This window comes from Elephantulus edwardii, unplaced genomic scaffold (genome assembly GCF_000299155.1).
Source record: "Elephantulus edwardii isolate Elephantulus edwardi_28Jun2011 unplaced genomic scaffold, EleEdw1.0 scaffold00101, whole genome shotgun sequence".
Taxonomy (NCBI): domain Eukaryota; kingdom Metazoa; phylum Chordata; class Mammalia; order Macroscelidea; family Macroscelididae; genus Elephantulus; species Elephantulus edwardii.
This window is the reverse complement of record NW_006399851.1, coordinates 8,434,370-8,448,432: the sequence shown is the minus strand read 5'-3', so window position 1 is coordinate 8,448,432 and position 14,063 is coordinate 8,434,370. Positions and strand designations below refer to the sequence as shown.

General features: G+C 38.1%; 1 protein-coding gene across 3 annotated transcripts in view; it reads left to right on the top strand.

The window, feature by feature from the left end:
* Positions 1 to 2,600: 2,600 nt before the first annotated feature.
* TBC1D7 (TBC1 domain family, member 7) overlaps positions 2,601 to 14,063 on the top strand; it is a 38,256-nt gene continuing 26,793 nt past the window's right edge. For 2 of the 3 annotated variants that reach the window (XM_006891612.1, XM_006891610.1), the window contains exons 1-3: positions 2,601 to 2,726; positions 4,365 to 4,445; positions 6,545 to 6,732. In XM_006891612.1, coding sequence (XP_006891674.1) covers positions 2,615 to 2,726; positions 4,365 to 4,445; positions 6,545 to 6,732 — 381 coding nt within the window. In that variant the 5' untranslated portion in view covers positions 2,601 to 2,614. The remainder of the gene's footprint in view (positions 2,727 to 4,364; positions 4,446 to 6,544; positions 6,733 to 14,063) is intronic. The other variant, XM_006891611.1, reaches the window with a different exon arrangement.

Genomic DNA, 14,063 nt, shown 5'->3' with positions numbered 1-14,063 from the left:
AAATAATAATTAATAATAATAGCCTTGGAAACCTTACGTGCAGGTCAATTCTGCCCTAGATATGAGTCAGAATCAATGGGACAGCAATAGATTTTTGGGGGAACTCTTTAGGTTCATTTTAATTCTCTATAGACGTCATGCTTGGGAGGGGGGAAGTACAGCGCAAGAGAGGAAGACCCTTGATGAGATGGATTGGTTCAGTGACTGGGGCAATGGGGGTAGGTGTCAGAGACAGTAAGATTGGCACAGGATAGAGCAGGGTTTAGGGCTGTTGTAAGGAAGGTCGCTATGCGTTGCAGGCGAAGCAACGGCACATAACAACAACATTCTCCTCTATACAACAGGCCTTTCACAGCCAATTGTTTGATCTTCCAAGGTGTGAGATTCCCACTAGGCAGGCATTTCAAGACTGGAGAGGGCTCAGCATCCCAAGCTCACAATATGCAGTTTGCACAAAGGAAGGTAGTCGTTAAGCCTTTTGGGACCCAGAATGAGTTTGGAAATGGAGGACTAGAGGACCCGCAGTCACCGGTAGGCTCATCTCTCTCCCTTTTTTTTTAAGAAGGCAGAGTGGATGACGATTGCAGGAGTGGGGATTTGACACACGGCCCGTCCCGTCCCTTAATGGATCATAGGAAGTCTCCCTGCTCAACGGTAAATAAAGTGATTTATCGCGCATGCGCTCTATGCACTTGCGGCGCAGCACCGCCCCTCGACCTAGTGTGACGTCAAGTCCGGCGACGGCGACGGCGATCTGCCCCGAGCGGGGCCGACCCGCGCCTTCGCGGTGGCGCGCGTTTTTCTGACGCTCGCCCCCTCGCCCGGTTCCGCTCTCGGGGCGCCGGCGGGTCAGAACACCGGGCCTCTTCTGCACCACCCAGCGTCACCCGAGAGTGGTTTCCTTTACTGGAGGTGAATGGATGATTGGGAGAGTGGGACCTGAGGTCCAGGAGGAGGCGTGTCTGCTTTCCTGTCAATTGTCGTGAACAGGATTTGTAGTTTACAGAATTCCCTCCGGAGGATGAAGTTGCCCTTTGGTAGTCTGAGAAGTCGGGCTGCACTGCCCTGCATATATCTGCATGTTTCTTTTTAAATAAACTCCCGTAGTCATTTTGCATTTTAATACTTTGGATCTTTACATATTTACTTTGTATATCTGGTCTTGAAAGATCAGAGCCCTTTAATGTTTCTCTTCCTAAACAAAGCCTAGTGCTCCTTGTTACAGAGTTGGCTCAGAGAGTATCTTTTTAACAATGAGAATCTTGACTGTCAAGAAGCCAGCCCTCCCCTCATCTTTGGGGAAGCCACAGGGGTTTTAACCCCGAGGATTTACTCTTTTTCTGCACCCATACTTTAAATATTTAAGTGTGCAGTGCAACAGTTTTAGGAAAATGCATTCCATTGGTTCTGTTATTAAAACGCGAACCTAGTTTGGCATTTTCTTCATGATTTATTATTCCCAGTATTATGAAGGCTCTTGTGTTAGAACCAAAGACCACTAATCTTTGAGCTAAGTAAAATGTTAAATATGACCCCAACATTGAGGGTGGTATCTTTTTACACAACTGGCTGCAATCTATGGAGCAGCTCCTCGGCCAGGTTTATAATTTAATGCGGTTGGTTTGTTGTGGGTTCTAAAACTACACTGTGTAATAAAATTGTATTTAAATTGAAAGTCAAAAGCTTCTGTCCTTTTACTTTGTCATACCTTAATTTTTCATTTTATGAGATGGCCAGTTTAGAATATATGGCTAAGTCAAAAGAATTAAAATAATTTAGAATCCCCTTACCTAGAGATATCCATTGGGACATTTTAAAACATAGTCTTCTAAAGTAGGAGCCCTGCTGCATGAACTTTTCTCCTATTCTGCAACTCTTTTTAGGTTTTGGTTTTAAGTGTGATTGTGATGGTGGTGTTACTAGTTACCCTTAGATTGATTGTGACTCATGGTGAGCTTAGGTGAAGAGCAGAAATGCCCCATGGAGTTTTCAAGGCTGTGAGTTCTCAGAAGCGGATTACCAAGGCTTTTCTTCATAGGCATCTCTGGTAGGTTCAATCTTTAGCTCACAGTCAAGTGCTTAATTGTTTGCATCAGCCAGGGGCTCTTGAGATGGTGATCAAACCAAACTGAACCTGCTGCCATCAAGTTGATTTTGACTCATGGCAGTCCCCCATCTGGTTTCAGAGACTGTAAATATTGGGAGGAGATTGTCTCATCTTTCTCGTGAACAGTAACTAACTCATTGCCTTCTAGTTTGAACCATCTCATCGCTGACCCTGCCATGGGTTTCCAAAGCAGTACATTGTTGGGGAAGAGATTGCCCATTTTTCTCTTCTGAGGAGCCACTGGTGGATTAGAAAAGCCAGAAGGGTGTGATATTTAGGTTAGCATCATAACTCACTATAGACTACCACCAGAGTGGTAGGTGGGTTCAGACTGTCAATCTTTCAGCCAGCACATTTAATATTGAGTCCTGTGCATGAGGAGAATTTACCATGGCGTACCAAATGTTTTGTAAAGTTGGAGAAAACTCTTTGACTTTTCCAAAATTTCATTCTTTGTTTCTAGGCTTACTTTTTCTCTCTGCTTTCTCACGCCTCCAAGAATGAAACATGACTGAAGACTCGCAGAGAAACTTTCGCTCAGTATATTATGAGAAAGTGGGATTTCGTGGAGTTGAAGAAAAGAAATCACTAGAAATTCTCCTCAAGGATGACCGTCTAGGTGAGTTTTGTAAGTTAAACTTATTAGTTACCAGCCCTACTCAGATTTTTAAAATAATTGCTATTTTAAAAGATACCCAGAGGTATTTATCACATGCTGTGTATTTTAGTAATTGGGTGTCAGTAGAATGGTATATTTTAAGAGAAATTATAGATTTTTCTAATGTATATTTCACTGAGTAGGAAGTTTTTAAAAGCCTCTTAACAAAGCAATGTTTTTCTCCCCTCTTATTCTTATACTCTTTCATTAGTTTTAAGGTATGTTGTCACAGCTTTGGGTAAATTTGCAACACCTTTGGCTAAACTTTTCCTTAATGGACATACTAAAACTGTATTATATATTCACATTTTGATGATAGCAATAAGATCTGTTCTACTGTTGACTAAGATAAAATAAACAGGACCTTAATATAATACTTAATTTAATATAAAATAGTATATAATAGGTACAGACTCCTTTTAAAGTCTTAAATAGAATTCTTATACGATAAAAGGTTCAATTCTTTTTGTGTGTTTTGTGCTTTAACTATATCTATGAATTAATATTCTCAATTGACAAATCAAGATTTCCAGTATGGAACAAGCGAGAGAGGTTTATTTGAGGCCTAATTATGACATTGTCTAATCCATGTTAACTCTGTCAGGTGTTAGCAGTTACCCAAGAGTAAAGCCCAGAAGGCAAGAAGGGGTGAAATAGGATTAATGGAAATGAGAATTATAGAGAGAAAGTGGGGAAAGTGCAGTTACCTTGTATTGCAATTAATGTTATAAAACAAAATGTATGTGAAAGATTGAATGAAAAATTGGTTTGTTGATATTTTGTTGTGCTTAAATGACAATAAAAAAGATGAAAATAGTGCAGTAGGCTTGCTATGTGGATTAAGTGAAAGAAATCCTAGGGAGTGGCATCCATTCCTAAACCACATGCCTGTGGAAACTCTATGAACATAGAGAAATAACGATAGTTATAGAACAGGGTTCAGGTCTTTTGTTCGTAGAGTCACTATGAGTTGTGCTTCACTTGATGACACAATGATAACAATAACAATCAGTCATGATACAGGGAATGTAGTAATAAATACATCTTCTGTGCCACGAAACACAATTTCCCCCCCCCCAAAAAACCCCAACACACTGTTGTGTTACAAATTCAAATAAAACATCTACGAAATAATTTTGTGATAATGATTACATTTTTTTAGGTATAAGACCATTCTTAATATCTTTTTCTGAATCACTCTTCCATTTGGTCTAAGTTCTGTGCCTCCTTAAGCAGTAACTCTATTTCATCCTGTCTCTTCACCCCGGTAACCAATAATAAGCTTTGGTTTCTGTATGTTTGCCTATATCATGTGAGGGAGGCCATATCCTAGTTATACTTTTGTGATTAAATTATTTCAGTCTGCATACTGTTTTCAAGGGTTCACTTGTATTTTGGCCAGTAATTATTTTTTAAGTTACCAGAAGACCTGGACTAGAAGTTAGGTTAGGGTTACCTTTTCTACATTTGGCTGAATGTATGGCAGACTTGCCTTGAAGAAAAGTTTTGTTATATACCTTCTGTCAAAAAAATTAAAAAACACATCTACATATTGTGATCAATATATGAAAACTCCTCATTGTTTTCCTTGTCTTCTAGATATTGAGAAACTTTGCACTTTCAGTCAGAGGTTCCCTCTCCCATCTATGTACCGAGCATTGGTGTGGAAGGTACTTCTAGGTAAGTAATCTAAATCTTATCCATCAGTAAAAGGATTTGTCTCAGCCCTTCACTGAATGTTGGATCTTCCTCGAGACTCAATTATTCCTCACTATGAAAGCCTTTAAGAAGGTGACTTGAACAGAAGTATAAAAACTATTACTCTGGAATGTCAATTTCTTAAGGAAATAAGAGAAAGTTTATCAGTGAAATAAGCAGTACATTAACTGTTACTTTGGAGTATTGATTTTTTTAATGAAATAACTGTCAGTTTATTAATGAAACAAGAAACAGTATAGTCCTCATTCAGGATAAGGAAAGAGCTGCTAAACTGAGAGATACTGGTTCAGAGTGAGTTTGCTGTCATCCAGGTAACTTTATGGATGGCCCCACAAGGATTCCTGTTTTATATTTAGAAAATTATTATATCAAACTAAATTATTATGTCAAACTAGGTTTTATATGATTCCCACCTATTAATTTACTGATGAGGAAATTAGAGGCCTTGGGTGCTGACCAAATAGTTACTAACTTGAGTCTACCAAAAAGCACATTGGAAGAAAGGCCTGGTAATCTGCTTTGAAACAGACACTGTTGAAAACCTTGTGGAGCACAGGTCCTCGTCAACACATGAGGTTGTGTAACAGGAACCCACAAGCCTCCACTGAAACAGTGGTCTCCCACTTGGAAGGTAAGAATTCTGCCACTCAACCACCAGTGCCCTTAGGTAGATAAGTTAATGAACACAGAATTTCATAGAAACACAATACATGGTCAATTTATCAGTGAAGAATAGGAATTTCTAGTGCCCTAAAAGGAGATACTTTGGGAGCAAGTTATATTTGTTACACAAAAGAAGAATTTAATATGTAATGGTGGTTCTTTGGCAGAACATAAAGCCAAAGGAATTGATGGAAGACCAATTGATATCTTTCACCAAACAGATGCAGCCCTGGATGTGCTCACCACTCTACCAACTTGCCAACTAACCAGAAGAGATCCATTATTTGTTCACATTCCCCCCAAAAAAGATATCATAAGATGTGGAAATTATCTGGCAGTATCATTAATATATCAAAGTTAAATCTTGCTGAAGATTATTAAAAAACATGTTTCATCACTTCTAGAAAAGAAGGCGAGGAGCTCTAGTGGCCTAGTGGAAAGAAGCTGAACTGCAATCCCAGAAAAGAAGGCAAACCGTATTATTGATTAAATCTCTACTATCATTATTTTTAGTAAAAATAATATATTCAGTTTATTTAATAAATGCTAAGTATTGTCTATAGGGGAAAAAAATATGACTAGAACGTCAGTAGGAAACTGCCAGAAGTCCAAGCTGGATTCAGAAGGAGCTGTGCATGAGGGATATCATTGCTGGTGTCAGATGGATCTTGACAAAGAAAGGTGTTTACTTATATTTTATTAACTAACCTATGGCATTTGTCTGTGTGAACTATAACAAATATGCTACTATTGAGAGGAATAGGAATCATAGAACTTCATTGTGCTCATTAGAATCCTATGTGTAGACCAAGAAGCTGTTCTCCAAATAGAACAAGGGAATACTGCATGGTTTAAAATCAGAAAACGTGTGTGTCAAGGTTCTGAGGTTTAGCTTCTATGTGTGAAAACCCAAGAGGCTTCCGTGAGCCTAGAGCAACCCCTACCTCACAGCCTAATTGAGTGAAGTCATTATTATAATTGACGGAGTTATCTATAATTTATCCCACATATTAGCACATAGTGTCACAGCAAGTCTCAGACGACTCAGTGGCACATAACAACAAAAGAAAGTTCAAGGGCTTTTCTGATGTCGTTGAATTCTTTTTAATAGCAGCCATTTAATTTCCATCTCCTCCCATGCAATTAATTAATTGACTCTGAAAACCTGCCAGAGGGTCAGCCATGGTCTTGATGGTGCACAACAATAACAACTAATATTTATAATAATTAAAAATTTAAGATTGTTTTCTCATGATAATTTCCTGAGCATCTATATGGACATTAAATACTTTCGCAGGTTCTAGTCTAATTGTGGTGGGATCCCTCTCTTTATTGAAGGAGGGGATTGGATTGGCATCTGAGTCACTTGCCCTTTTGTTTTTGTGGCCTCCATGTAGGGATCCTGCCTCCGCACCATGAGTCCCATGCCCAGGTAATGGCGTATCGCAGGGAACAGTACTCTGATATCCTTCATGCCCTGCAAGTCATTCGCTTCGTCAGTGAAACCACACCTCAGGTTGAAGTCCATCTCCGTATGTATCAGTTGGAGTCTGGGAAGTTGCCTCGAAGTCCCTCTTTTCCTCTGGTTAGTCATTGCTTTTTCAGTTGAACTCTTGACTGTTCCCATCTTGCTAGTGTTTTATTGGTGCCCCTCCCTTACCTATAGGACAACACAGCTTTTCTTGGCATTAATGGTCGTTCCTATTCTAACCCAATCTTCCACATATGTTGTTGTTGTTATGTGCCATTAAGTTGCTTGTAACTCATAGAGACCCTACAGCAGCTCCGAACCCTGCTCTATCTTGAGCCAATTTCATTGTCTCTGACACGCCAACCCCCATTACCCCAGTCACTGAGTCACTCCATCTCATCCATGATCTTTCTCTCTTGGGCTGTCTCTCTACCCTTCCAAGCTTTATTTATAATTTTTAAATTAATATTTTGTTGAATTTTTGGTAAAAGTGTACACAGCAATTTGGTTTCCTATTTGAGTTTCCGCACAGATTGTTCAGTGACTGTTGAATTTATTACCATGTGTCAACATTCTTTGTGTTGTGTATTTCCTATTTCCAGTACTCTCCTTTCCCTGATCCCTTCCTTATCTTCTCATTTGTACTTTTAAAAAATTTATTTTCATTTAGTCATTCATATACATTTTGTTTTAAAACATTAAGTACAATTGATCAGTACTATTTATTACAGCATCTCATCAAATCCTTACTGTACCTTGCCTTTCCCTTCACCCCACCCAGCCATCCCCTGACCTCTGCTCTCTTCTCTTACCTCCCAGTCTTCCCCTTCTCTCCCATTCTAGTCAACCCTCCATGATTGTTTCTGTGTAAGCCTTTCCTTAGCTTTGTTTTGTAATCAGTCATGCAAATCTTGTTCCACATTGTTAATGACAATATACTCAGTGCCTGATTATTATCCATTCATCTCATGTTGTTTTTCCTATTTATTGTCTATCCATTTATTTCCTTTTTTCTTCACCCTTTCCCCATAACTATCCTTGATTCATTCTCTCCCTTTTTTAAAATTTTATACTGGTTTACTTACAAAGTTTGTATACATTGTTTTTCACACCAGATCTTTCCCCCTTCCTTTACTCACCCCACCTCCACCCATCAAATTGTACAACCATATGATTAAGCCCCCATCCCCCGTCAATCCTAATGCCTCTGCTCCCCTATATTTTTCTTTATGAGAGACTGAGTTCACTTAGCATAAGGCTCTACAATCTCTCCCAAGTTAGGTAGTAATTTACAAAATCATTGCTCCTGTGTGCTGCATAGTATTTGATTGTACCATAATTTCTCAGTTCATTCCATTGTGATTTGACATTTGGGCTGTTTCTAAGTTCTTGCTGTGGTGAATAATGCTGCTATGAACATTAGTGTACAAGTCTCTGTGCTTTAGTTCTCATTTTCTCAAGCACTCGATTAGCTGGGTCATGTGGAATGTCTGTGTTCAGCTTTCTGAGGAAACACCAAGCTCACTTTTCAGAGTAGCTGTACCATTTTACAATCCCACCAACAATGTTTAAGAGTTCCTGTCTCACCACAATTTCTCCAACATTACTTGCTGCCCTGCTTGATTGATTTTCTTAATATATAAAACCCTTGTCTAGTTTTTTTGTGGTTTCTTTTGTTGTTACTTTTTGTTTTAAACGTTTTTATTATTTGTTCATTTATTCCTACTTTCTTCTCCTTGCTCCCCTCATTCTCCTTTTAAGATTCTTAATTGTCATACACATGGTTTCTGGTTGTCCATTCCTTTCACAATGTCCTTTCTCTTACTCCTTCCAGTGGAGTGTTCAGTATCTATTCTTTTTCTGCGTTCCCTTCCCCGAACCTCCAACCATCTTGATCCTAAATGGGCTTATGTAGTATTTATTGCATGTGTGGTATTTGGTTTTTTAATATACCAGGAGTCTTATGTAGTATCACTCAGCATAATGGCTTTTATATTCATTTATGTTGTGAAGTGTTCACATGTTTTTCACTGTTTTTCGGTGTCGTGTTGTATTCCATTGCGTGAATGTCCCACAGTTTCTCTAGCCATTTATTTGTTGATAGATACTTAGACTGTTTCTATCTCTTTACTATTGTGAATAATGCTACAGTAAATATAGGTATCCATGTATCTGTTCATGTCATAGCTTTTATTTCTTTAGGGCATATTTCTGGTAGTAGAATACTTAGATTAAATGGGCCTTCTCTTTTCAACTTTTTAAGGAAATGTCAGACTGCTCTCCATAGTGGTTACACCATTTTACATTCTCACCAACAATGTCTCAGCTCTAATCACTTGACACCCTCACCAGTATTTGTTTTCTGTCCTATTGAACTTTGCTATTGTTGCTGGGGTGAGATGATCTGCATTGTTGTTTTGGTTTTCATCTTTCTGTTAGTTCATGATCTTGAGCATTTCTTCATGCCTTTGTTGGCCATCTGAATTTATTTATTTATTATTAGTATTATTTTTTAATGTGTGTACCATCAAATCGGATCTGACTGGAACAGGAGGTAATTGTTCCTCCATCTTCAACAGAGCATCTGGTGGATTTGAACTGCGCACCACTGGGATTGCAGTGCAGCTTCTTGCCACTAGGCCACCAGAGCTCACTTGAATTTATTTTTTAGTCAAGAATCTTTTCTTATCTTCTGCCCATTTCATAATTGAGCTGCTTGTCTTTTTCTTGTTGAAGTGCTGGAACTCTTTAGAAAGTTTAGATAAGCATCCCTTGTCAAATGGATTACTACCATTTTTGGTGCCTAGTCTGTAAACTTTCTTTTTATCCTTTTAGAGACATTTTCCAGTGCACTCAAAGATTTAGATTTTAGATCGTCTCATCATCCATTTTATACTTTCCTTTATGTACATTTTTGTCTATGATTAAAATCTACTTATGCCATAGATCATCAGGGCTCCTAAATTTGTGACTGTTTTTTTTTTCTAATGAACTTTTTTTTGGTTTGTTTTTTGTTTTTGTTTTACCCCTAGATTCTTGACCCACTTTGAGTTGGGTTGGTTTTTTTTTTGTTGTTGTTGTTTTTTTGAGTTGTTTTTTGTGTGTGATGTAAAGTATGGGTCTTGATCCAATTTTCTTTTTTTTTAATCCAATTTTCTGTAGATAGATGTTCAGATTTAACATCATTATTTGATAAAGAGGCTATCCTTTTTCAATTTATTGGACTTCATCTCTTTTTCAAAGATCAGTTGACTGTGCGTGGATGGATTGATTTCTGGATCCTAGATCTGTTCCCGATTACCCCAGTCACTGAATCGATGCATCTCCTAGAGGGCCTGCCCTCTCCTCTCCCAAGCATGATGTCTTTCTCCAAACACCGGTCTCTCCTTACAGCATGACCAAAGTATGTCAGACGAAGCCTCAGAATCCTTGCCTCCAAGGAACAGCCTGGTTTAACCCTTTTCAGGATGAATCTGTTTTCTTAGCAATCCATGGTACCCTCAATACTCTTCTCCAACACCAAAGCTCAAAGGCATCAATTCTCCTTCTATCCTCCTTAGTCATTGTCCAACTCTCTGATGCATTACAAGTGATTGCAAAGACCATGGCCTGTATCAGATGCACTTTAGTTTCCAGAGAGACACCGTTGCTCTTCAGTACTTTGAGATTGGCACAGGACAGAACAGAGTTTAGGGCTGTTGTACATAGGGTCGCTATGAGTCGCAAGCGGCTCGACAGCACATAACAACAACAACAACAGGTCTGTTCCATTGGTCTATGTGTCTGTCTTGGTACCAGGGTCATGCTGTTTTGATTACTCCAGCTATGTACTAGGTTTTGAGATCAGATAGTATGATGTCTCCTACTCTTGATTTTATTCCTGGGGCTTTATTTATCTTGGAACTCTTCCAACTTTATTGAAAAATGGTGTTGGAATCTGAATTGGGATTGCATTAAACCTGTAGATTGCTTTTGGTAGAAGTGTCATTTTCACAATATTAAGTTGTCCTACCCATGAGCATGGCATACTCCATATATCTAGGTCTTTTTGTTTCTTGTCATAGTGTATTATAGTTATCTTTTTATAGCTCTTTTGTATCTCTGATTAGATTTGTTTCTTAGCCTTTTATCTTATTAATGGCTATTGCAATTGAAACTTGTTTTCTTCTTTCCTTTCATAGTTTTCTTTGCTACTGTAGAGAAATTTGACTGATTTTTATGTATTTATCTTATATCCTGCCACTTTGGTGAATTTGTCAACTAAGTCCAACAGTTTTCTTGGTGGATCATTGGTATTTTCGGCGTGTGCTATCGTATCATCTGAAAATAGAGATAATTTCCCTTCTTTCCCAATTTTGATGTCTCTTCTCATCTTACTGCTTTGGCTGGGACTTCCAATACAATACTGAATAGAAATGGTGATACTGGACATCCTTACCTGGTCCCTATTCACAAGGGACCTTCTTTCCATTAAGAGTGGTGTCGGCTAATAGTTTTGTATATATGCTCTTAATTATGTTAAGGAAATTCCCATCTGCGTCTGATTTGTTGAATGTTTAAATCAATAATAACAAGTATTGAATTTTGTCAAATGCTTCTCTTTCTCAATGTAAATGATTATGTAGTTCTTTTCCTTTGCTTCATTGATAGATTACATTGCTTGTCTTTCTTATGTTGACCCATCCTTTTACATACCTAATATGAATCCTAGCTCATCATGGTGAATTATTCTTTTTATATGATATTGGATCATATTGGATAGGGTTTTTTGCATGTATGTTCATGAGGGATATTGATCTATAGCTTTCTTTTTCAGTCATGCATTTACCTGGTTTTGATATCAGGGCTTGCTTCAGAGAATGAATCTGAGAGGGCCCCATCTTTTTCTGTGTCCTGAAATAACTTAAGTGAGATTGGTAACAGTTCTCTGTGAAGCCATTAAGACAGGGGCTTTTTTTGGATACTTTTCTCGGGGTGGGAGGTGGGGGGAAGGGACGTGGGAATTGTATACTAATGAAGGAATTTTTTTCTTTTTTTTTCTCTCTTCGGAGGGGGAAGTGAGCTGGTGGGGAGGGGTGGGAAGGGAGAAAATTGTGGCAATGAATGAATGGAAATCCAAAACCTCTGTGAAAAAAAAATAAAAAAATAAAAAAAAAGTGATCTATTTAATTTCTTCTTTTATGAGGGATCTGTTCAAGTGTCTACTTATGTGTGTGTTAGTATAGGTAGCCTGTGAATTTCTAAGAATTTGTCTATTTCATCCAGATTTTATTTGTTGTTTTATAGCTAGTCATTGTATTCCTTTATTATCTTTTTTATTTTAGCTGGTTCTTTTGATTTAGTTTCTTATTTGAATTATTCATGTCTTTTTTTCCCCCTTGGTTTAATTTGCAACTGGTTTGTCAATTTTATTAGTCTTTTCAAAAGACTAACTCTTGGTCTTGTTGCAAGTTTCTGTTTTCTATTTAGTTTCTTCTTTTTTGTTATTCCTTTCTTCTAGAGATTGTGGGATTTGCTTGTTTTTAATTTTCTAATTGTTGGAGATACTGGGTTAAGGAGGAGTTGGTTTTAATTCTTTCTACTCTTTTGATGTATTTATTACTATGAATCAGTCCCTGAGTACTGCTTTTTCTATATCCCAAGGTTTTGGTATATTGTGTTTTGGTTCAAAAACATTTTTTTAAAAAAGTTTTATTAATTTTAATGAAAGTTTACGGAGACTTTGGATTTCCATTCATTCATTGTTGCACTTTTATCCCTGCCCATCCTCCTTTCCAGTTTGCTTTTCCCTTTGAAAAGTAAAAAAAAAAAAAAAAAATTCTTCCCTTGTTATACTATCCCTCCCTACAAGTCTGCTCCACTATTCAGCCTTCATTTTCAAAAGTAAAAGAAAAATTCTTCCATTGTTATAAAATCCCTTCCCCCAAGTCTGCTCCGCTATGCAACCTTTGTTCTGGACTCCTGTCATGACAATAATACCTAATCATATATCTCTTTTTTGAAAAATATACTAGTTTATTTATAAAATTAGAATACATTGTTTTTCAGGCCAGATTCTTCCTATTTCCCTCACCCCCCCTCATCAGATTGTACAACCCCATGATTAATCACCAACACACCCTCCTGCACATTCTCACCCCTCTGCTTGCTCCTCACCCCCCCATCCTCATACTTATTCTACATTAATGGTTTTTTATTTTTGTAGTTTTTTTTAAATTTTATTTTCTTTTTAGAGAGAGAGAGTGTGTGTGTGTGTGTGTGTGTGTGTGTGTGTGTGTACACCATCAAATCAGATTTGAGTAGTACAGGAGGAGACTGTTCCTCCTTCTCCAGCAAAGCATCTGGTAGATTTGAACCATACACCTCTGGGATTGCAGTGTAGCTTCTTGCCACTAGGCCACCAGAGCTCGCCTACAATAATGGTTTTATACAATATTTGTCCTTGTGGGACTGAATCCATTCACTGAGCAGTAATGCTCCCCAGTCCCTCCCAAGCTAGGTAATGATTTAAAAAATCATTTCTCCTGCATGCCGCATAGTATTCCATTGTATGAATGTACCATAATTTCTCAATCCATTCGATTGTGATTGGACATCTGGGCTGTTTCCATGTTCTTGCAATGGTGAATAATGTTGCTACAAACATTGGTGTACAAGTCTCCATTTGTGCCTCAGTTCTCATTTTCTCAGGGTATATACCAAGCAGTGGAATAGCTGGGTCATATGGAATTGCTATATGTTCAGCTTTTTGAGGAAGCACCAATCTACTATCTCAGACAAGAGTGTCATAATGAAAGTTTACAGAATACTCTGGGGCCTCCACAAAAAAAAAAAAAAAAGACTGATAACCCAGTTACAAAATGGGCAAACAACATGGAAAGAATTTTCACAGAGGAAGATATTCAAATGGCCAACAGACACAGGAAGAAATGCTCCAAATCACTGGCAATAAGGGAGATACGAGATAGTAGCAGTGGCAAAGTTTAACAGAACAGCAAGTAATAAATGTTGGAGAGGATGTGGTAAGATAGGAACTCTTTTGCATTGTTGGGGGGATTGTAAAATGGTACAATAATTTCTTCTGTTACCCAGTAGTGATCAAGCAAATGTCCTCCCCCCCACCTAATCTTTTTGTTTGTAGTTTTATAGCATGTGGTCTGAGAAAGAATGTTCACTGGACACTGAAAAAGAAAATATATTGGAAAAAAAGAATATATAAATTGTGCATACTGCACTGAAACAGATGAGAGACTGAATAATTTAAAAGCGATGTATGATAGGGTATTATGGTTATCACAAGAGTCCACAATTAAGGTTGCGTAGTGGAATGTACTTGGGGCGGTGGGAGGGGTGCGGGGGGATTGTGTACCAAGGAGGGAGTCTTTCTTTTACTTTTGAAAGAGAGGAGCGAACTGGGAGCCTGGGGGAGAGGGCTGGGTGGGTAG